This window comes from Mastigoproctus giganteus, chromosome 5, assembly GCF_048544385.1.
Source record: "Mastigoproctus giganteus isolate SK-2022 chromosome 5, ASM4854438v1, whole genome shotgun sequence".
Lineage (NCBI taxonomy): Eukaryota > Metazoa > Arthropoda > Arachnida > Uropygi > Thelyphonidae > Mastigoproctus > Mastigoproctus giganteus.
The window spans coordinates 237,807,135-237,832,632 of NC_143579.1; the positions used below are offsets into that span (position 1 = coordinate 237,807,135).

The following is a 25,498-nucleotide window of genomic DNA, read 5'->3' on the forward strand; positions in this document are numbered from 1 at the left end:
TTATGAATGTAAATACTTTCTGCTATCTGGTGAATGTGACATGCTCACTACATATAAAATGAACTATGTATATTTGCCTGTTTGGTAATTCAAAGAAAGCCTTAGTGTGACTAGCTTGGTAGGGAAAAAAAAATAAATAAAAATTCAGAGAGAGAGCACATGTAGTAAGCAAAGTTATACAAAAAAAGTAAAAACTTTTTTATAATTCTATAGTACAAGAGAAGTGATTCCTGTAATAAAAAACAGTAAACAGCAACAATTTATACTCAACTGTATAAGTCAAAAATTTGAAGCAATAAAAAAAAAACTGGAAATTTAAGGTTGAGTTACTTGTATATGACAAATATAAAATCAAACTTAAATGAAAAAGGCACATGCTCAGGGCTGTAAAGAAATTAGCAATATTTAAATTTTACATAAATATACCTTATTGAATTTGTTCTTTACAAAAAGAGTTCATGGAATTCAGAAGTTGTTTTTCAGGTTTACTTTTGAGATTGGCTTAAAAAAAAAAAAAAAAGCCTGATTCCATATTGATTCATTTACAAAGAAACCAATTTGCAGAACAGTGCTAAAAAGGCAATGTCACTACATCACCTACACATCTAATTTGTAACATTCTACAGAAAGAATCTACTGTAGAAGTGTCACAATGTAAACTTAAGAGTAAAAATTATTGAATTAAAAAAGTAGACTGGTTGATAATGCAGATTTGATGCTAGATGCAAAAAACAGACAAATTTAAGGTGCTACAATACACGGTGTTTTCTAGTAGGTTAATATTAGGGCTACCACTCAAGGACCATGGGAGGGGAAAAAAAATTCATGAAGATGAAATTCTAAAATAGGAATCTACAGTGTCAATTAAATAGACTGACACCACTGCTTAAAAAAAAAAAAAAACTGATGGCAGTAAGGTTATATATTTTTAAAGTAATCACCTCCATAGCCAGGAGCAGCAGTGCATAGCACACACTTCTTGATTAGACCGGGGTTCGAGCCCGTGACCACCAAATACGGAGGATGCGGAAAGGTCAGGGAATGACCACCGCATATCCCTGGAGCAATATGGCCTTAGTTGCTAATGCTCCTAAAAACCAAATAATAACCTCCAATGTGTACACTGTTTACATCTTTTATACAGGTTTCACTTTTTGAACTCCTATTCTGGTACCGCTTGAAGCTGGTCGGTCACTGCACCATGGATATCCTCTATTGTCCTGTATTGTGTTCCTTTCATGGCTGTTTTCATTTTGGGGGGGAAAAAGTAATATGCAGGAGCCAAATCCGATGAATATGTGGGGGGTTTGATGACTGGAATCTAATTTTTTTTTGCCAAAAACTACGCCACACTTGACTCTTTTCTTGTTGCTTGAAATTCAACAAATGCGGTTCAAAAACGGGAACAAAATTTTCTTCTACCCATATATTTTAGAATTTCTTGTACAGATTCCTTATTGCTACTGATCATCTCAGCATCAACCTCGTTGAAATTGATCTGTCTTCAGACAATTTTTCTAACCTTTGTGACAATCTCCAGTGTTCGAATAGAGGTCGATCGGTCAAGGATCATCCTCTGACTTGCGTCATTTACAAAAACCATCCAAACAATCTTGGTTGAGACAAACATTCATCAGCATAAACCTTTTTTTAAATCAGCTTCCATAGCACATTTTCCTAATTTACAATAAAATTTGATAACTGCTCTTTGCTCTATTTTCTGATAGCACACAAAACTACTATTACTCTTTCGGTCATGAACCACAAACTATTGACCAGGCAAGTTTCAACGTGCAACCGTTGGAAAGAGCACAATATAGTGGATCTAATCATGTACTATTTTGGCCTCTTACATTAATACAAAACGCAGAGTGCACAGTCTCGTTATTTAATTGGCGCACTGTGTATACTCTTAAATACTAATCCATGTGTTTATGAATTCAAGAATATGACTAAAATAAAATTGATGTTACAAATATGAGAGCTAACTGCCGAGTGGCAACAAGAAACACCTAAAGTCACATTATCCAGAAAATTTGATTTCTGTGTCTTAAATATTAGCTTTATGCATCTCAAAAATGAAATACTAGAGGCAACATCCAGTTATTTAAATTTTTCATTAAAAAATAATTACATTTAATAAGCGTTTCAGTTCAACAAGGAAAGGTCAAGCATTGGCATACTTCCATCAGAATTTTAAATACAAAAAAAAAAAAAAAATTTTTTTTTTTTGGAAATAAAAATAAATAGGAAACTATTCAAGGAACACAGGCTATCAATGCTACAATGTGCTGCAATTTAAGGTACATTCCACTGCTGCAGAGTTAAAATATCCCTGAAAGTGAACCTAATTACTATATGAAGTATAGCTAATTTTGTTCAAGTCAAAAGTGAAGGCATGGTGATGAGTAACTACCCAAGGTGTTTTTTTTTTTTTTTTTTTTTATTGCATTTCTTTATTTTATTGCACATTATCTTATTTTTCACAGCAACTGAAAAAAAAAATTTTATATATTTTTCAAAAAAAAAGTTTGAGAAGTACTGAAGAATGCACCAGTGTCAAATGCTGCATATTAATCATTAAAAATGACTTTTTTTCCCGCATTCCTAAATATATTCTAACCTTTATTGAAGGTATTTTGGAAGTGAAAAACCTGACAGGTTTAGCATGACTGTTTCTGTAACTTTTTTGAGAGAAACTTGAGTAGTCCTTGGGGTAGTCACAGACATTCTCTCGGATATGCCCGACAAGCTGTACTTGCTACCTGGGAGTCTAAAACGCTGATGGAACTGATATTGGGTCCACTTGACTATCCTAAAAGTCAAGTGGACCCAATTTCTGCGAAGTCCAGACAGTCAAATCCTCTGCATGTGCCTTCGTGATGATGGGACTGTTAGTAATCCTGGGTATAACCTCCATGTACAAGCACTGTGGGTGACCACCCAGGTGTGAACCAACGTAAGCAGGGTTTCAGGTGTGGCACCCACACCACATGGAGGAATGCCGGCCCTCAGTGTTACCAGGCAATACCAGGTGGTAGATGACTCTCATCAACCAGTGCAATACCACCACTTTGCTTATTGGAGGCTTGAAGTGCTGGAACCGATGTTTAGTCTCCAGAGCTAAGTTCTGGTCAACCCTTCCCCATCTCTTCCATTATGCAGTATGACTAATGACTTTTGAGGTTAGGATGAACATCATGGCTAGATCCAATCTTCCTTATATTGAGGGCACAGCTCTAAAACGGTGTTCGCAGGCCGGCCACTAGTTAGTACAATGGACCAAACCTATTAGTAACTCTTTAGAAGGCTTTGGGATCAGCTAGTGTATAATCTTGCTACCTCTACTCTGCCAGATAGTGACTGGAAAGAGTCCGAGTAGTGTGAATGTGGGGGCATTGTTGAGGCCACGATATGTCAAGGATCTGGGTATATTCTTAACATGCGTACGCCATATCCAAAAATGTCATTACTTCATACAGCATTACCCCCCCCACGCCTTTTCTTACTATTGAACACACCGTGAATTGTCAAACTAATAGAGTAAGCTTATCTGCAAAAAAAAAATCTATACCTCCCAAACACTTCCTAGTTCATTTCACAAATATACGTGGTCTCAATTCTAATCTCAACGATGTCCATTTCCGCTTGCAGTCTGCCAAACCCCATGTACTTTTTCTGACAGAAACTCTGTTATTGGTTGGTTCAACTACTGCTCATCGCAGTTGTCCAAATTATTCGCTGTACGATTCCTTTCGCCTCAAAGGTGGTACTTGTGCATATGTCCGTTCCGATATTCCCTGTCAGAGACTCGGTAATTTGGAATCTCCTCTCTTCGATCTTCTCTGGCTTAAAATCTCTACCTCATTCTGTCACATTCATCTGTTGTATCTACCGTTCTCCCAACTCCACTAATCACTTGGAGCTCTTTGATTTCCTCTCTTTGCAACTTGATTTTCTCCAGTCCAACTTTCCTAACAGTGATGTAATTTTCTTTGGTGATTTTAATGTTCACAACTCCAGATGCCTTCCGTTTTCTTGTCACACTGACCCAGCTGGTCGAGATGCTGAGGCTTTTTCAATTATTAATAACCATGCACAGATTGTTCATTTACCTACAAGAATACTGGACAATCCTAACCTAAATGCCAATACAAACAACCCTTCTAAGTACACAGTCGAAGTAAGTGATCCTTTAGGCATCTCAGATCACAACTTTGTGATTGGCTCATCTTCAGTGGAGCCTTTATCTCATGGCTATTCCCAACCGCGTGTTGTTTGGCATTACAAGAATGCAAAATGGGATGACATGCGAGATTTCTTTTTGGCTTGTTTCCAATTCTTCAGTTTCATTTTCTGTCTACACCAAAGCTCGCAACGATTGTAACGCAGTTATTAATCGGTCCAAACTAGATTTTGAACAGGCTAAGAGTAGAAAACTTGCTTCTTGCCCTAATGGAAACCGAGCATTCTGGTCTCTTGCCAAAGCTATTGGCTGTAACCTTTGCCCATCTTTGTTCTCACCTCTATCCAAACCAGATGGTTCTGTTGCCACTTCAGCCAAGGATAAAACTGATTTGCTAACATCCCATTTTTCTTCCAACTAATGTTGGAAGAAAAATGGGATGCATGCTCCATTCAATGCCTCCTGTTGTCTTCCGTCAAAGGATTTTGACGAATCTTGATGCTAAGAAAGCTCCAGGTCCTGATGGTATTTCTCCACTTGTTCTCAAAACCTGTGCTCCTGAACTTGCTCCTTTCTTTGCCACCTTTTTTCACTTTCTTATTCCAAAGGTGTTTTTCCTTCTGCTTGGAAATTTGCTCATATCCAGCGAGTTCCCAAAAAGGGTGACAAATCCCTCCCATCCAATTATCGTCCTATTGCAATTATTTATACTTTTTCTAAAGTAATGGAGAAATCGATTAACTGCCAACTCAAACTACCTAGAAACTTTCCATCTGATCAATGATTGCCAGTATAGATTCAGTCAGTGTTGGCTTATGTTACCCATTTATGGACAAATTCAATGGAAAAGTTTGATGAAACACAAGCAGTTACTCTTGACATCTCAAAGGCTTTCAATTGTGTTTGGTATAAAGGTCTTCTAAACAAGCTTCCATCTTATGGTTTGTCAACTGTTTTTTTTTTTTTTGTTTATTGGTTATCTTGTTTTCTCTCTGATTGCTCATTTGAGGGTGATGGTAGATGGCTCTGTCTTCTAACTTCCTCACTAATGCTGGTGTCCCCCAAGGTTCAGTTATTTTCCCCCACTCTTTTCCTCTTGTATATTAATGACCTTCCACTGACTGGAAATCCTATCCATAGTTTTGCCGATGACAGTACATTGCACTCCACTTTCCATTTTAAGAAACCTTGCTCTGCTCAATCAGCTTCAACTTTTCAAATATCCACTACCAATTTCTTAAATGCCGATCTCCGGATAATTCTCTAGTGGGCTAAAGACAACTTAGTTGATTTCAATCCTTCTAAAACTGTCTTGTCTTAAATCTCGCAAAAAGGATTCTTCTGCTCCTATGCTTACCTTTGACGACACTCCAATTTCTAGGCAAGTTGATATATCTCTTTTGGGGATCACCCTAACTCCTAATCTCTCTTGGCACAAGCACGTTACAAATATTGCTTCCTCTGCATCTAAAAAACTTGGTTTTTTCTTTCTCTCTCTGCGTTACTTTTCTTCCAAACAGCTGTTCACTCTGTACAAATCGCAAATCTGCCCTACCACGGAATATTGTTCCCACATCTGGAGCGGTGTCTCCAAAACCTCTATCAGGCTTCTAGATTCTATTCAGAAGAGGGCAGTTAGGTCAATTAATGACTCCTCTCTAACGGTCTCTCCACTCCCTGTCTCATAGACATACTGTTTCTGCTGCCTTTTCTACAGATACTTCCACAGGCACTGTTCTTCTGAATTCGCTTCTAATATTCCCGTTCTCTTTCAAAACAATCCGAACACGTGCCACCACCAGCCAACATCCATTTACTGTCCAACTTCAAACTCACAGAACCAACTTTTCATCTCCCTCGTTTATTCATTCAACTGCCATTTTCTGGAACAACCTTCCTTCTTACATATTTCCTGAAAATTAGTCTACAGAAGTTCAAGTCAACAAATATCTTCTTTCATTTTCTCAACCTCCAACCTGAGCACGGTACTAAGTACTTCTCGTGTTTGGAGCTTTCATGAAAAAAAAAAAGTCAAACAACTCAAGTTTCTCTCAGTTGCATGTCAAATGATTGCTGTTCTAGCTGAAGGTTGTCCACCAATAACACTAACTTTCTAAAGAAAACACTTAATAAGGATGCCAAGAGTTGCTTCTAGCATGTCGTAAGCAAGATAGTTGCTATAAAAAAAAATAAAAAACACACATTTAATATATGCACAAACAAGTTTTAAAGCCCATGCTCCTAACAGCTCTCTGAACTGGAAAATGGATGTGGCTGTTTGTTTAATGTTTATATTTAATAATTGTAACTTTTTTTCATATTGCCTAGGCAATAACTCCACTAGATGTCTGAAGACTTTCATGGGGATCTGCAGCCATGCTATGCTATGCTGCCTGCAAGGCTTTCCACAATGTTGGAATAAATGAAGATTGAGTGTCCATATACCTCACTTCCTGTTCCAAAACATCCTATGGGTTCACAATTAAGAGATTAAGGTCATGCAAATTTGGAAGCCAATCAAAATGAGGAACATCTTTACTGTGTTCCCTGAACCACTTGTACACAGTACAGGTGTGATAACATGGCTCATTGTCTTGGAAGATCCTGTTTCTGTCTAGGGGAAACTATTACCGATAGTGGCACCATGCAATGGGTCCATGGCCTAGTGTTGCTTGCACCACACAGACACATGCGAAAGTGTCAGCAGGTTGCACAGGTATTTGGATTCATGTCCAGCACACTCATTTCCAGTCCTCCAGTGTTGTTGACATCACAGCATTCACTGTTGATGATAATGATCAGTGGTGAGGAAAGGGTGTCTCTTGGGTTATGTACTGTGAACTCACATATGCCTGTGTATATGCAGATCAACGTTTGGGATATTGTTCCTGCAATTTACCATATTGTATCTAGATGTCAACTGTCACACATTGACTCGCTCTTGAGTCTGTATAACATGCTGCACCCCCACCACAAACAGCCACCTTGCATAATGTTTTATTGTTCTGTCCACAGGAGGACATTCTTCACACACTAACCACAGTGGGTTGCAAGCAACCAACACGACTTGGCATCCCCCACACGGATGCGCCTAATGCACAAGCTCTGACAATCATGCCCTTTTAAAACTGATATCTTTATTACATCCCATAACTGCTACTTTATTACCTTACCTTGTACGACCAGATGCAAATTACCACTGCTCCACTAATTTTTATACAATGTGTAAAAAACAATTTTTTAGTAAAAACAATAAGTATGCAATTCATTAAGAAAATAAGAATTATTAGTAACACAAGAAAAACTTAAATCCAAAACCCTCGTCCAGAAATGCAAAAAACAAAGTTCAGTACCTGTCAGGTTCTGTGCAACTAGCATGGGCCAAGAATAACACTGTTTCCCTAAGGAAATTGTAGAACTGTGCAGGGAAGAAATAATACGTACAATGCAGAATCTAAGGAAAGAACTCTTTATCAAGCCTCTTACATAGCAAGCCAAACAGGATGGTAAAATGTAATAAATTTTACCAGTATTGTAGTTGATTTAATTTCTGCAAGAGTGATAACTATCAAATCTAGAATGAGATGTCAATCACATATCTAGAAGTGTTTAATCACTTCTAGATATGTGAAGTTTGTAACTTCTATAGCAGTGATTTAAAAATAATGTAAAATGAATGAAATTATGAAACAGGTTGGTAAATACAGCACTGACCTGGCACCCCTTTTTATAATTTCGTGAGAATATTGTCAAAAATCATATCCTACTGCCAGCACTAGACCAACTGGGATGGAGGCAATGAAGTTAATTATTTAATAAAGGATAAGTTTTCCTGTTTAGCATAGTATTAAATTTGTCTAAGAAATTTAAAATTATCAGAGAAATTCTGAATTATATTTACAATCTTTTGTGAATAGGCACTTTGGCTAGATGCCTAATATTGGTCAGACAATAAAAACGTCACATGTATTAAAGATAAATACAGTACAAGTCTAATAATCTGGCATCCAATACTCTACAATAATTAAGTAATCCAGCATCTGCATTTCCTTTCTTCAGGCTTACCGAAGCTGATTTAGTTATGTTGGCATTTTATTATAGGAAGTACAGCAGGCTGTGTTACAAAGGTTTTTGTCATTAGGAATGTTGTTAAGAACTAAAACATTCTTCTCCACTCTGCTCTCTCAGAAACAGTGTTTTGATCTGCAAGCTAGCTCACAAAAGCCTTTCTTAAATGGAATGGGGAAAGGTTTATTGTCAAAATCATGTAGCAAAAAAAAAAAAAAAAAAATTTTTTTTTTGTTTCACATTCCTCAATTGTGTAAGGAATTTCAAAGCAGCAACACCATTCTTCAACTCTTCTTAAGTTTATTAAGAAGGACCAGTGCATCATGTTAGAACAGCAGTTCTAAACCTGCCCTTGGAGGTTAGAAAATATAGAATTACAGACTCCTAAGCAATTTTCAATACAGCAGACTACAGTTTTGCAGATTAATTCATATATGATTTTAATTTTTGTTACTTGACAAAATTAAAATGTTGTGATAGAGATAAATAGCAAAACAAGCTATTAATAAAATATTGTGATAATCAGAAAATCTGAAAAAAAAGTGGTCCTTCAGGGTCAAAAGGACAGGAACCATTGCATTAGAATATCACCCTTCAACTTTTGACAGTTAATTATTGTGCAATGTGTGCACTGCACAGTAAACTTTAAAGTGGCATGCATTTATGAAGCCCGTGGATATCAAAACCTCAAGGACTGACTATGTATCTTCATTGTTATTGATAATACATTGCATACATGAGAATGCAGCTTAGCTGTTCTTTATTGCCTGTTACTGTGTTGCACTGTAACCTGGATTCACTGAAAAAAAAAGATACCTTATTTGGGATCATGGCTAGTTTATCTTTTTGAAATTACTGTAAAATTAAAGTTGATATTTAATTTTAACCTATTTATGACCATGGTGTCAAAACAAAGGTAAAAAAAAAACCCTTATCGAGGATGAAATTTACCTAGAATAAAATTGTTTGCTTCATTTTTGTTATTACAAAACTTAATGTCAGTATTAAAAATTGCCCTTCAATACCTATATTATATCAAGATCATGGTGTAATCACAAAGACAGGTAATTTATTTCACAATGTAACCAAAGTAATTCAGTTTCCGATATCCCTGTTTGTAACTCCAGTTTTTTCAGAGCAATGGTCATAACAGTACTAACTTCTCCAATTGAACTAACCTTTTATTCCCTGGTGTATAATTTTCATAATGAATGAATGAACTTGATATTGCTGTTATTACCACAAAGACAGTAAATGAAATTCAAGAGAGAAAAATGACAAAAGTTAAGGGGATATTCAAACTAAATACTGAAAATTACCCAAATGGAGAATGAAAAGAACAAAGAATGATCAAGTCAAGTAGTCATATAAACAAAAAAAAAAAAAAAAAAAAAAATGAAGGTAACCGTTTTTAGATTAATGTAATGGTAAGTAACTTCTAGAAACTTTGGGACTTGCATATTGCTGGTTTTACAATGCACATACCTGTGCTGCTAAAGTTGTCAGTTGATTGTACTTTTGAACATCGGCTGAAATTGGAAATTGCAAACAAAGTTCTCTGTAGTTCTATTCAGATATGTTTAATACAGTAGATAATTAGAAAGAAATGAGTAAACATCTAGCAAGAGCTTGCTATGGAGCTATCGTGCAAATTGTTGTGGTTTTATTACAAATTTAATTCTCCGTAGTTGTGTTCAGATACTTTTAATACAGTAAGTACATATCTGTTTTATTTCTAAAATATTAAATGGCTATACAGTACATAATTAGAAGGCAAGAGTAATGAATACAGGCAGAATAAAACACCTGGTAAAACCTCCTCCTGGTGAGCCATCATGCAAGTTTTGTTGTGGGTTTATTATGGTACAGCCCAGAGATGATTTGCACCCTCGCTTTTAGAAATCAATAAAAATTTAACTAAGGATTAATAAATATCAATAAAGAATAATAGTCACCACAGCTGAGCTGACCATAGTTCAAGCTTGCATGGCTACTAAATAAATTTTTTTTTTGCTATCTATTATGTGAATTCATTTGACTTTATTGAGCATCCTGCAGTATAAATAAAAAAGTTTATGTAAATAAATGCACAGAATGTTGAATAACTTGCATTGCTGATTGAGAAAAGGTTCAAAATTATGAATCGAAACACTAACCTCTCTTGTTAACAATTTAGTCAAGAAGAATTGATGAAAGAAAGATGAGTGTAGAAATGTCATGAAAGTCACATAGATTGAGAGGATACAAATTGATTTTAGTCAATTCCGCCTATAAGCAGCACTGCTATAGCACATTTTGCAGCAATTTAACTATTGTTTGTACACACAGGTGTGTATAAACAATAGTTAAATAGGACATGTTTATATACAATTTTCAAAAAAAAAAAAAAAAAAAAAAAATCTGCCTTGAGCAAAGACTGTTTATGGCAGTTGGTCCCCATAAAAAAATGGGGACATAAAACTACAAACTGAAATTTTCAAAAGGATTAAAAGTTGAATATTGTTTTTCAACTTAACTCTAACATAATAAAACTCAGGACTAATTTGGAGAACAAAATTTGAATCATACTGGAATGGCCCAGTTTCACACACAAAAAGCCCACCATTCTATCACATTCAAATTTTCTGCCAGTGTATTCATTCTCTTGAGGGTGGGTCATGTTTTTTTATCCTAAATCTTAATACACATGTTAATAAGAAACATTGTTCAATAAGTAAACAAGCATTGGGGGGGAGGAGTGAAGTGATACATCTTAATTCATAACCTCAGCACTAGGTGGCATAGCAAATTCTAACTAGGTTCACTTAACAGAATCAGCAGAGACTCTCCCATTGCCTTTTTTGATAATTCCCATTCAACTTCATCCACAAGTATGCCTGTTCTCTTGAACTGCAAAGCTTTCATATATTTATATAATTTATTATTCCCCCCCCCCCCTTTAATTCATTTATTTAATATTTTGTTTTACTGGTAACGTATGCATACTTATTGTGTACATATAATTTTAATGTCTGAATCTATATCAAAATGTTTTATCTTACTCAAGTTTCTTATTATTATCAAATCTGCTCATTGTTCTGCTCTCAGATACACTTAATGTTTACCTGTTGTAAATCTTTGTCATTAACAAAAAAGTTAATTCTAATTAGTACTTGTAAACTGTAAAAAACATTTAAATACATTTAGTTTTCATTACACACCTTGAGCTGAGCTAATTGAGTTACCAATTTTTCCTTTCAGTTCTATCCAATTAGTTTTTAAATACTATATAGCAGTGGGAGAACTAGAGCAAAGAGCAAGACACTCATTTAACGTAGGTTGTGGAAGGGCATGGGATGGGGCCCTTCCATAACCTGTCTGCATTGCATGGAGAATTTGCCTGCCTGGATTGTACCTTGCAAAGCTCTCCCCTCTTCTATCTTTAATTTTAAGATGTCAGACAGATATTTGAAACAACTTTCAACACACACACACCTATTATATAACAATGAGTGTGTATTCCAACACTCATTCACTTCACAGTGAGACAGGTTTTCGTTACCCTGTGTTTTTGTAGTTTGCCAGAAAAATGACACACAGATGAATCAATCAACCTCAAATTTTTAAGAAAACTAAAAAAAAAAAAAAAATCATCAATTGAAAGTTAAGTTTTTACATAAAGGTTATGGGAAGTACTATGTCAAGAGCTTTCATTTTTGAAATGCATAAAAGAATTTTTAGAAGGAAGAGAATGTGGAAGACCATGAACAACCAGGCTGTCTAGTATCCACAAAACTGATGAAAAATGTGGATGAGGGTAAGAACACTGATTATAAGTGATGATCATTTAAGCATCAGAATGGTTGCAAAAGAACTGAACAGACAAATTAACTGAAAATTTAGGCATGAGAAATTTGTGTGCCAAAAATTGAGTGAAGATCAAAGAATGATAAGATCTCTAAGTTCGAAGATTTTTTTGGATGGAAAAAAAACAAAGAAAACTGAAGATCTGACTGAGTATTGTAATTACTTGTGGTCAAAGTTGGCTGGTCAAGTACAACCCAGAATCTAAAAGACAATACAATGGAAGGCAAAAACAATGCTTGTTTTCTTCAATATTAAAGGAAGAAAGGCTGAATACATCTCACCAAATCAGACATATTACATTGAAGTTCTGACAAGACTGAAAAAAATTAAGGATGAGACCTGAATTGTGGAGGGATGGTCGGATGCTTCAAGACAATGTTCCAGTACACAGAGCACTGTTTGCCAGTTTCTGACCAAAGAAAAATCAGTGTGAACATGTATGATACTCACCAAGACCCCAGCCTCTTGTGACTTTCTCTTCCTTAAACTGAGATGTGTACTTAAGGAAACCCATTTTCAGTCCACTGAAGTCATTCAGAGAGAGAAAAAAAAAAAAAAAAAACACAAAGTGTTAAAAGGGGCTTACCAGAGATGACATCCAGAAATATTTCTGTGCTTGGAAGAAATGTATGGAACACTGTGTGTGCAAGTCAAAGGCAATTTTTTTGAAGGGAATAACTTGTAAGGTATAAAATTTCATTATTTATTGTATTACAACAGTCTCATTTAACAGCCACATCTAGTATGTATATATATACATTTTTCCATTTTCCATGCGTACAAAAAAAAAAAAAAACTTTTTCATCAAAAGATAAGTTTTGCTTCTTTTTCTCTGCTTGAGATCCATCAGTTTGGCATATTTTTCTGACATGTAAAAAAAACCCCCCACAATAAGTGTTTAACAATTCAACCAACTTTAGGAACTATTTATTTTGATATTATTTTACTTTGTTTTCTTGCCATCCAAGTCTTTCTTGTTTCATTTGATTTTTTTGATATTTCATTTTGTATAACATCAGAAAGTGCACTAGTTTTTATAATGTGTATTAAAACTCATGAAAACCCAAATTTTAAATGCACAGGAGCAAGGCAGGTGGTTTTTTTTTTTTTTTTTTTTTTAATATATCGCAGCTTAAGTAGTTATAGGATAATTTTGACAGGCATGAACAGTTGGTCAACCCAACTGACTTCTTACAGATATAATGCAATTAATATCCTTAATTTTATTAATATCAAATATAAAAATAACTCTTTGCAACAATTACAATGAGGAAATTTGAACTGTCAAAATGTAATTTAAAAATTACCCAAGTGGTCTGCAACTTATCTTCAGACTCACTTGATATCTTCTAAAGAAAACCTAACCCCCAGGCACAATCTCAATAAATATACACTGCATTTTCACTATCACTGATGAGTTTGCAATTTCCAACAAAGTGGAGAAATATCACCAGTTTGCCACAGTGGCAAGAGATGTTGGTTTCAATGATTGTTAAAGAGTATAGGGAGGCAGAATTTGTAGTTTTACTTATTCCAATAGTATTAAAAAATATACTAAATATTTTACTAGTAAGACAAATGACATTCCCTAAAGAAATGGTGCATATTTATTTGCTGTCTTTCATAGTTCATTTATTTCAGAAGTGGCACTTGACCTTTGGTGGGCTTGAGAATGCAGCTCCTTGGGTGGGGGGTCATGTATTCGTGATGCTGAATGCCTCCTTTGTATTTACAATTTGATTGTTGCACATCTTGGAGGTTAGGTAGCAAACCTTCCCAACCATAGCTCTAATGTACATCAATAGTGCCATGGCATAAATGGTGCTTATAATTCTACAATAGTCTTGTACACTTAAATATATAAAATAATGATGTCACCAGAACTCCTTTGCATGAAAAAATGCACACTGCCAATGCTTAGAGTTACCAAACTGAAATTAAAATGCAAAGTTACCTAGCAACAGTACTTAATCCATGACATCAAAAAACAGGCTAAAATAATAAATAAAACTTATTTAATAATTATAATTTATTATTATTTTTAAACATTCAGTGCCTATTATTTACAAAGTGAACTTCTTGAACTAATGAATTTTTACCATTTAACATGCAAAAACTAACAGTAAGCACATGCTTACTGGTTTACTGTTTTTTTAGGGGGGGGGGGGGAGGCTGAATAGCTTAAAATGGGAAACCTGTCATATAGGTCAGTTGGCTATGGGATAGCTATCGTGGCAATCAATTGTGGAGTGCATTAATAATGGTTTTGCCATTGGAGGAGCATATTTTTAACGAGTATGTGCAGACAGAACTTTTATAAGAAATTTCCAAATATGCCAGTTTGGCATGCCATGTGGGCATTAATAGACAAATTTCATGAGACAGGTGCTGTGCATGAGGAGTGTAGTGGAAGATCACCGAAAGTGACAGAGTAAAAAAAAAAAAAAAGGAAAAAAAAAGTGGTCCTAAAGTCCCGAAACTTTATTAGACAGTTGGACAGACAGCTTAAGTAGTTGAGACCCACAAAATTAGTGGGTCTTGACTACTCAAGTTGCCTGTCCAACTGAAAGTGACAGAAGATAAACTCAAGGATATTTCAGATTCAATGCTGCAATGTCCTTCAAAATCAATGCAGAAGTTGTCACAACAGCAAAACATGTCTTGCAACTGCACATTTAATGGTAAAGAAGATGCTATGCCTTTTCTCATTTAAAAAAAAAAAAAAAAGTCCAAGAATTAAAAGCAGCAGATCAAGGACGAGTACATTACTATGGTTTCAACAGTTCATTACTGATGAGGTGTAGTTGCATCTGTCAGGCTATATAAATGCTTAAAATACCAGAATTATGGACATCCAAAATCCCACACAGTCTACACAAACACCACTCCATCAGCAGAAGGTTGGTGTTTGGGTTGCTATCTCCAGAAGAAGAATCATTGGCCCTATCTTCTTCAATGAAACAACCTCTGAACATTGTTCCAATATTCTCTACCAATTCATCAGTGAACTGAATGAGGATGAAATCAAGAACGGGTGGTTTCAGCAAGATTCCACCACTGCTACACAATCAATGACTCGTGCAAAATTTTTGCTGTTCTTGGTTTTTAGTTTTTAATTAATTGCTTTGTTTTTTGCATTAAACAAAGCAATTAAGAGATGAGTTTTGTGGAATGCTTGCAGCATTGGCTGCAATAAAGTTTTTACCAAAAAATTATTGAAAAATTCTAAATATTGGATGTGTTTGTTTTATTTGTCAAGGACTAAGGCCATAATGAAATATTGGATGTGAAGGCATTTAATGGTTTTTTATTCATATTCCACACCACTGATTATTGATCAGTCAGGTGATAGTATCCTAAGTTATTGTCAACGTTCACTTCAACTTCAGTTCGTCCAACAGCAAGCTTTTAAATGAAATGTTTAAAATTTCAGAGGGTAGAGGAATTTGAAACAAAAGACAGTTTGCAAATACACAAACGGTTTGTGAGTTGCAAGCATGTGTACTTCTTGCAGAGAATTGGGTGGAGTGATGGGAGAAATTGGACTGGATAAGTTATTTTCTTGACACAGATATTAGCACTGTTATATACAATTCAAAGATCTGAGAGAGATATATATTAAAGGCTCTTATCCATTTTTCTTAATGACTTCTCAAAGTGGATATCAACTGAAATTATTTAGAGCTACCTTCAAAAAGTAACTTTAGATTCAAAACTGACAGATTTGCTGTTTGAATATAAAAACGCAATCGATTTTTCCTATGCATTACAGTAGCCCTGATAGCATTCCTTTGATTCACCAGGAAGCAGTGTTATGCTTTGATTCTCTGGAATCAGTGTAATGCATTTAAGACCCCGCTCCAAAAGAAAATCAAATTTAATCTCATTAGGAAGAACATCCTCACATTTATGGAGTACAGTACTGTCCCTTGTGTTTATTCCTAATGGCCTTAGGAAAATCATAATTACATCTTTTAAGATTAACGATAATTTTCCTGCAGATTATAAACTGATACATAAATGTAGTACTTTGGCAAAAGTAGTAGAATGTCTATAAACAGTTGTGTATTTTATGAATTTTTAAAGTTGTCATCCTAGAGCAATGGTTTTCAACCAGGGTGCTGCAACAACATTCTTGGGGAACCGTGTAATTAAGTTACTTAAAGTTATTATTATTATTTATTTTTTTTTTTAAATTCATACTTTTATTTCATTATAAAAAGGTGTATGGTATTCACTGTACCGTATCTTTTTAATTGTGGTGATTATAATTGATCTTTATTTAATACCTCTATAAAAAATAAAATTATTATATAGGAATATATTAAAAAAAAAATTACCGGGACACTAAGGCACCGTGAACTGAGAAAGTTTGGGAACCTCTGTCCTGGAGTTTTGCCAGGATGGAGTTCTTTTGATAATGGTCAAGATATGAGGAAATGTTGGTATAAAAAAAAAAAAAAAAGTTTGATGGGCCTTTGTTTTTCAGCACTCCATTGGATTAGGTGTTACTTAAACTGCATTTTGTTCTTTTTAATAAGATTTCCTAAACATACTAGTTAGTGCACCTGTGTTTATTCAAATGTTCTCTAAATCTGAATAAAGAAAATGTATAGTCCTTATAGCTGGTACTGTTTTAATTAAAATATTTTCATGTCTCAGCCAACTTCCTTTATTATTTAGTACTCCAAGTCTTGTTTGAACAACCATTTCAGTAAAAATTAGTACAAATTATTTATACTATATAAATAATTTGTAAAAAAATGTACTGGTTTAAAAAAAAATATATATTAAAGGTACTGTGTAACCCCCATAGGCTAGGAGAGGTTTCAATCGATAAAAAAAAAAAAAAAAAATGCTGAAAAAAAAAAAAAAAAAAAAGTTCAACATCGCACCTTTTATTTTTTACAATGCTGTTTATGAACAACTCTGCCATATGCAAAAATTAGTGGTTGCATGAATTTAAATCTTTAGAGCACATCTTTTTTATTATTATTCATATGTTGCAAAGACCCATGTTTCTACAGCACCAAAAAAGCTTTTCTGTCAGTGCAATATATATAAACTATCTTATTGAATTTGTGATAATACAGACAACTGGAATTCTGTGGGTGTTTACGTTATGGTGAAATGTGTTTACACTTCCATGAAATCTTCAATCATATATATAAAAAATTTTTTCAGAATTCTCTTCATTCCTATATTTTAAGCTTCGCAACTTGTTACTCTATTCTCACTTGCGCGTATCGCGTTACTTGTGACTTGTGTGTGCAGTGTTCTTTATTTTGCTTATCTTTTTTACTGTTTTAAATTTTAACCCTACCTACAAATGTTAGTGAACAGAATTAATTAAGCTATGCACGCTTATGTGCATAGCTTAATTTTTATTTTGCTAACCTGTGGAAAATATTCTTCCGATTTTCACGTAATTAATTTTTTAATTGGTAAGGTAATAACATGTAAATTTGTACTTAATATATTTCTACTTTTATAGCCTGTGGATAATATTCCTCCTATTTTTGCTAATTAGAATGGCTGTTTAACAGAATTAAAATTCAATTCACAAACATGTGATAACAATGACTGGCGCCTACTGCATATTGTATAGTGAACAGTATTTTACTATGGCGAGTCCATCATAACATGATTTGATCATACAGAAAATCAATCTTAAAACTGTATTTTTAACTACTTATGTGAAACTTCGCATAATTGGGGCAGCCGCTTAATCGGGCCAAAATGCACTAGTCCCGATGTGTCCCAAATAACCGGAATAGACTATTTTATTGCAACAGTCATTTAATAGCCATACCTTGGCTTGTTTCACCATTGCCGTGGAATTATAATCACAGTCTCTGCAAGCAAATGTCCAATAAATTGATAGGATACTATCCTCTTTGTAGCTTCAAAGTGGGATGCAAATCTTCATGTCTTTTTACATAAGTTATTTTGCAGATGCTATTCCAAGTGCAAAACCTTGCATTCGGCTGTATTAAAAAAAACACAGCAGCCACCTCTCTGACCATCCTTGAAATCTGTCTCAGCCATTTTGAAAGAGCACTACTTGATGCTGATCATTAATTGTTAATAAATCATTTAAGATCCTTGGAAAACAAATAACCAGAATAGTAATCATTAATTCCACCTCTCTACCTTCTGCTAGCCACTGAGATACACAATCCAATTACATTCCAGCTGATAAAGTAATCTCTTCGGTAAGACAATCAAGTTCTTTGCCGAATTTATATTTTCAGAAATAAATTTAATTATTTCTTTATTAAATTATGAACTGAATCTGCCAAGGGCCAGCCCTGCTAATGCCATACTTCTCAGTATGACTCAGTTTGTCTTCACTGCAAAGAGCTTTTATCTGAAGTTCAATGCAAAGTTCCTGTCCAATTCAACAGCTGGTTTGATTCCCCCCTCCATTTACTTATGTGAAAGTACTATGCTGTCTCCATTATTTAATCTCCTAGCCAGTGATTACATACTGTATTATCAACCTAATGAATTTCATTGTCACTATTACTTGAACTCTTAAGACCCAATTAGCATTGAGAGAATGATGCCAATTTAGCTAGAGCAGTGGTTCTTAACCTGTGCATCGTAACACCCTGGGGAGGTGCCATAATTTACCAGGGGCATCGCAGACAATGTAATAGTTTATGTAAGATTTCCATGACAAAAATTAAGTGTATTACGAATGTTTTTTTTTACTATTAGATATCTACTGCTATTTGATCTGTATTATTAATGTAAATAATTATAGAAAATATTTGGGGTATTTTTGATGAAGAGAACGCATGTTCCCTGACCACATTCATGGTATCCAGTTACTAAGAGATTGGTTCGGGTATCTTTGCACGTTATTTGACCTTGCATGTGTCTGAATGAGGTGATGCTGGAATCTGTTCATGGTAACCGCATATTCGGAGTACAATCAGCTGCCTAGTACTTTCCTTAACATGTTGATGTTAAGGAAAGTACTAGGACAAGAATATTTTTGTCCAAGTATTTTCATTTTGCTAATAATCACCTATGAACATCAGAAGGGAATGGTCACTAAGTTCTAAGTTATATGATGAAGATGGGGGTAGTAATTGTTAAAGGCAAAGGAATGGGTTTTAATTTCAGAAAAGGAGATGATGGTTTAAAGGTGATAACATGGCCTCTATCAACTGGGGAAATCTTGCAGAGCATGAATACATTACAGTTATGATACATCTTTAAAGTTATAGAAGCCTTGACTGGGTACACATCTTTAAGAAAAGACAAACTGATCTTTAAAAAAAAAAAAAAAAAAAACACTTTGGTTTCATGGGGGGGGATGTAACTGACCTGGTTAGCTGTTTTAACAGTAGTCACAGTTCTGATATAATGCAGTACATGTGTTCCTAAAACTCAGTGTTATGGTGTTTTGCACATTAAAAACAACAGGGCTTATAGGAAAAATAGGGATGAGGCAGAGCACTTGGCAAGTAAAACACTAAAAAAAAAAGTTAAAACCCAATAAAATTGCTAACACAGGTTTAAACATCTTAAAGTTCTAATAAATATAGCATTTTACCTTGACAAGATATGAAGTTTGCACGAATGATGTTTCTGTTCACAGAATTTTTTTTGGATTGCAAAATTTAAAACAGTAAAAAAGATAAGCAATCAATAACAACAACCACAGGACACACAAATTGCACAAGTGAGAAAAGTTTATGAAGCTTAAAAATAAGAATGAAGAGAAGATTCTGAAAAATTCGTTTTTTATATGATTGAAGATTTCAGTGAAGGGGAAACATTTCACCATAATAATGTAAAAACCCACAGAATTACAGCTATCGGCATTATTGCAAATGCAGTAAGACCAATTTTACTACCCGAGTGGTCAGGAGTGGGAGTGCAGTAGCACACTCTTTGAGTAGACCGGGGTTCAAGCCCCTGACTGCTGAATACGGTTGATCTGCCAACCCGCACTGGACCAGCATGGCAGATTATGGTCCATTTCCCTCAGCATGAATTGTTGAGGAGGCTTCCATCCTGCAGTGGGTTGATAATGGCTGCACTTAAATCATTCTGTGCATGTCCTCCCCACAGAAAACATCTTGATGATGAATGTGGGGTGAGAACTGACTATATACAATTATAGGATAGGAATGTTGCAAATGTCTCTCCATGAAGGAGAAAGTTCATTAAAACATACCTGCCTAACAAAAGTATGGATTATATCCTACAATCCTAAAGGGAAATGAAGTTTATTGAACTAACTTTTCATTGCATCTTTACAAGTTTTTTTTTCACAAAAAGTTTGAAATTGGAAAATGCCCTCTATACAAACACAAAACTGAATCATTTGATTTATGCGAAAAGTATTGCTGCATTTTATATTATGGAAATCTGTTAAAGATTTCAGTTAGTCAGCCTATGAAGCAAGTCATTTCAATACTAAATTATAAACTCTGATGCCAACTTAAACAAATACAGTGATATGACAAAGATATGGAATATGAAATTTAGTTTGATTACTAAGTCAACACTGATAAGTTTGATTAACAGATAAAATGTTTGGTAAAATTCATAAAAATCAGTGTAACTATCCACAAACTTAATCAGAAATCAATTATAATTCAATATGTAAATGATCAATGCATTATTGCCCACCACCACAATGATACAGAATTCCAGCTGCAACATGAAACTTGTTACTACACAATAAAATACTTTATTTGCACAGCAAAGTACAAAGTTTTACAATGCCATTAAGAAAATGCAAAACGTCCATACATCACAGGACAGTTTGAGGCCCTTAACTATGGTGGTGTCAACATTGGTGTAATGTTTTCTCAAAATAAGCAAATTTTGATTTCCTTAAGCCACTGTATCATGCTATTCACAGGTCAATCAGAGGATCTTAAAAGGCATGTCTAATGACGGTGAATTTAACTACCAAGACTTCAACAAGAGAATAGTTAAATTTAATTACAACAGTAAAATTTAGTTTTTACTGACTCCTTTAGAATTTCATATTTAATTTGATTAAGTCAAACAACAAGACAAATTAAACTTACCTCAACAGCTATTATTTAGGAGTTAATTTACATAATTAGGTTGTTAAACTGTAATTATACAAGATGCTGTATGTATATATCAGTAAATGTTATACTAAAATGTAAAAATTAAATCAAAAGATCTCTTACTTAAACGATCCACTCAAATTTACATTTTACAAGCTATAAAAAAGCACATTGATTTGTGTGTTATACACCATAAGTGTACTAAATTTCATAAAACTTAGCAAACATACCAAACTCAGATTTAAAATTTCCTATACTTCATCCAAGTACTTTATTTTTATTTATAGAATGAAATAAGTATAAAAGTCTAGTATGATTTTTCTTCCGAGTAAAATGTATATAAAATGAATTAAAAAGAAAACCATATCAGCACTTTTTGGGGAAAAGTAAAATAATAAATAACCATAAAAGAAACATCCAAAAGATGACAGTTCAGAGTCAATATAATTTCCAGCTTTCATGAGAATAATGGGATTTCTTCATCACTTGGTCTGATGGTAGGCAAGTGGCAATGATTTATCACAGGATCAATCAATACAGATGTTGATTCAGGAAGCAGCATGGTAATGTCTGCACTTTAAGTCTGTCCTGTGAAAGTTTCCTCATATGGAGAAAGTATACTGCAGCAAGTTATTTCTCCCTTTCCTTCTATTCACAGGTGCCACTACAGATGATCAGGTTCCCTTCATCACGTCTTGTCATTCATTTTGCAGTCATTACTGAAGAGGAGGAAACAGACTTCAATCAGTAATAATTTCTTTCTTATAATATATTTTTGCTGCAGCTAAGTTAGTCCAAGGCATGCATGTCCATTCCTTTTCTGTATTATGCTTCTTGTTTCAATGTATTTCAGTAACTGGAACAATGTCAGCAAGCTAATTTCCCAACTAATGCAGTAACTACTTAATGACCATGCTTGTTAGTCCCAAAAAATATACATGCATCTAAAAGCAAACTGGCTTCAGAAATTCTTATTTTAAGTAAATGAAGGCTGAAAATACAAAGCAGTTAACTTAAAGAAATAAAGCCATGAACACAAATTACATAACAGTTAAAACTATTTAGCTTTTTAATGCTAACAACTGCAAGTTTTAGGTCTATTGCCACAGACCTAAAACTTTATTTTCATGCCGTATTTATTCATGTCTTTATTATTTAAGTTAATTATTCCAAATTTTTTTAAAAACTCTCAAGAAAACAAGGAAAGCCAATTCTCAAAGCATGCTATACTGCCCTGCCCTTTACATCAAACTCCCAGAAGCATTTAAAATTTCTTACTCTGTTAAAATTTGAAATAAAGATTTAAACAGAATGACAAAATTACCTTATCTGATGGCAATTTTTTTTTACACCAGTTTCAGTACAGGAAACCACACACAAATGCAAGTATTAATGTTCAAATATTGGAAAATAAGAAAACTAATGGGTTAAGAGGGTCTAATTTACTAGAATAATCATGTAGGGGTAATTCAGAATGATTTTAGTTATAGTGAATTAAATAACTACATATACAAGCAAGTAGCTATAACTAAAAAAAGTGAAACTATATTCTCATAATCGAGGAAAAGGGAAAAAAAAAAAAAAAAATCCACTCATTTTATAAACATTAAAAGTTAATATTGCTTATTTTTAAGACTTCAGTAAAACAGTTCTGGAAGGAGGTGAAGCAGGAATAAAATAAGATTACTACTATCAGTGTTTTAAGTTAGAGATACTTATTGTACCTCACTTTTAACTTGCAAAACATTTAATAAGAAAAGCTGGTATTAATAACAAACACCAGTAGCATTATAAAAATATCCCAGAAGATATTTAGAACAGAATAAAAATACTACTTACAATGAATCTGTTGATCTTGGGTTTTGGCTTCTCTATAGGCTTTAATGTTTCTTCTTTGATTGCCTCAAATTTGGCCCGCAAATTCTTGGCAGTGTCAGCTTGAGGCAAATAGTCTTCATCATCTTCATTTTTCTTATTTTCACTTATTATATCAATATCCCAGTTTTCAAACTTAGCTTTTAAGCTCTTTGCTTTATCTGCTTCAACAATGATATCATCTTCTGTTTTGTAACTTGCACGAATTATTTCAGGATCTCTTTCTGGTTCTGGCGATGGCTCATGATCTTCTTTGGTGTATTCACGAGGTGGTGTAATGCGCTTTAAAGGTTTGGGACCACTTGGAGCTTGAGTATCAGTTGCACTTTCAAGAGCTTTAAATTTATCTAGCATACGACGAGCTGTGTCAGTAACAGGAATATCATCCTGAATGTCCCCAGAACGAACAACGTTAGGATCCCTAGGTATTTCCACTTCTTGAGATTCTTCTTTTTGTTGAGGTTCCCTAGGAGGTGTAATCTGAAACCTTTTACGTTCTTTTGGTTGGTCCTGGTAATTTTCAAAAAATTTAAATCGTTCCGTTAAGTCTGTTGTATCTACTTCAACTTCATCTTTGGCAGTTGGTTCACTACACTTAACAACTTCTCCATCCACTAAAGACTGGTTGTTAGGAGAAAAACTGTGGACTTTTCTTTCTGTTGAAGGAGATTTAATAGGAGAAACTGGAGAAGTAATAGACTGGGTTTTAACAGTGGCATCCATCTGCTTAAACAGTTTTTTTGCTTCAATTGCAGTACCTAGGAATAAATTATTAGAGTTTTAGAAAGTTATAATCTTAGTAATTAAATGATAAAGAGATAGCTATATTTACTTTTCACTTTTATTATTCAGAAAAATAAATTTAATTTAAGGGGAAAAAAGAAAAAAAACAAAGGAACACATCCGAAACTAATGCACTATGTATATTAACTAACTTGTTCTTTGCATTCTTACCAAAGATTTCTCAAACTGTCCCAGCCTGTTTAACTCCCAAATTAAACTGATTACACTCTACTTTGTAGTTATTGTAAGACTGTATACCCTAACAATTTACAATTTTGTCATGCATTCTCTGCCACTAAGCTCATCTGACATCCATTTGTCTAAATCTTGAACAATCTCTTTGTTGGTATAAGATACTTAGTGGCTGCTATGGTTATGTCACTGAAAACTTCCCATTTAGATTTAAAAAAAAAAAAAAAAAACCTGGGCGCATTTTTCTCGACTTTGAATAAATCCCGATGAATACACTGATTACTGCTACATAAAGTTTCCTTTATTTGAAGATTTTTAATACACAAATCAGTGATAACCAGATCAAGAATATTACTTCTTGTGCCTCTAACATTTAGGTGTAAAAAGCAGCAAATCAAAGCATGTTTTGCTAATGAGTGAGCTGTCAAATCAAGAGTTCCAATCTAGAAAGTTAAAATCTCAATAAAACATTCCAATTTTCTGGCCCATGTTATCTGCAAGTATATCAGTTTATTACACTCAGTCATTTCACCCATAACTGAATCCAACATTTGTCATACCAGACTGACTAAAGTATTATATTGGCAACTTGTGTGCCTACTACCTGTACTGCTTAATCTAATTTAAAATAAAAGTTAAAAAGCACAATCAAAATCAAATCTGTTTTGTACACAATTATCATAACCAAATCCTGCATCCCCAATATCTCAGTGACACCTTGTTTCTATTATACCTATGACATCAGAATGTGAAGACAAATAAATCTGATTTGAAATATTGGTTATTATAATCCTAGCATTAATGTACATGCAAGTATGCATATGCCTGTGCTTTTAGTAACTTACACATGTATTTTTAAGTCTGAACTGGGTCTCACAAATTATGAGTAGCTTGTCTAATTAAAAATTTAGATTTTTATCTAAGGAACTCCCATACATCTAACTCATGCTATCAGTATGAGTTAGAGTGGCAGATACAGCAAGGGATGATCCACTTACAAAGCTTTTGGAATATTTTAATTCTAATGAAATTCAAAAATAAATCTGGATATAAAAGATGGAGGTAGGGTAACACTATTTTTCCATGTGAAAAATTTAGTTTTTATAGTTGTTATGCAGAAAATACTCCACATAACTTGCTAAACAAAACGTTACAGGCAACATTTTTGAATCATCTACATCAGCAGTTCCCAACTGGTGGTCTGCAAAATGTTCCAGGGGATTTGCACTAAAAATTCTATAATGGTGTCTGCTTAGATTTACATAGGTAAATTTTTGTAAACTACAAAAGTTTAATATTCATATATGCAGTTTGATTCAAAATTTATATTCAGTTGTGGTTTGGGTCACACACACCTTTACATAGTGAGCATGCACAATAGGATGTCAGCAGGAGGATTGAGTAAGTGTGCTAATATGTATCAGCACTGTTCGGCTGTGGTAAAAGGTCACAAAGGAACTGAATGCCAAAAATAATTTTAATT

The 25,498-nt window shown here is 34.1% G+C and overlaps 1 protein-coding gene across 16 annotated transcripts in view; it reads right to left on the reverse strand.

Moving 5' to 3' along the window:
- Window positions 1–25,498, reverse strand: part of LOC150086311 (uncharacterized) — a 452,317-nt gene that overhangs the window by 24,034 nt on the left and 402,785 nt on the right. For 15 of the 16 annotated variants that reach the window (XM_090374473.1, XM_090374476.1, XM_090374471.1 and 12 more), the window contains one exon: window positions 23,005–23,798. In XM_090374473.1, coding sequence (XP_090230599.1) covers window positions 23,005–23,798 — 794 coding nt within the window. Of the gene's footprint in view, window positions 1–20,784; window positions 21,885–23,004; window positions 23,799–25,498 lie in introns of those variants that run through there. The other variant, XM_090374482.1, reaches the window with a different exon arrangement.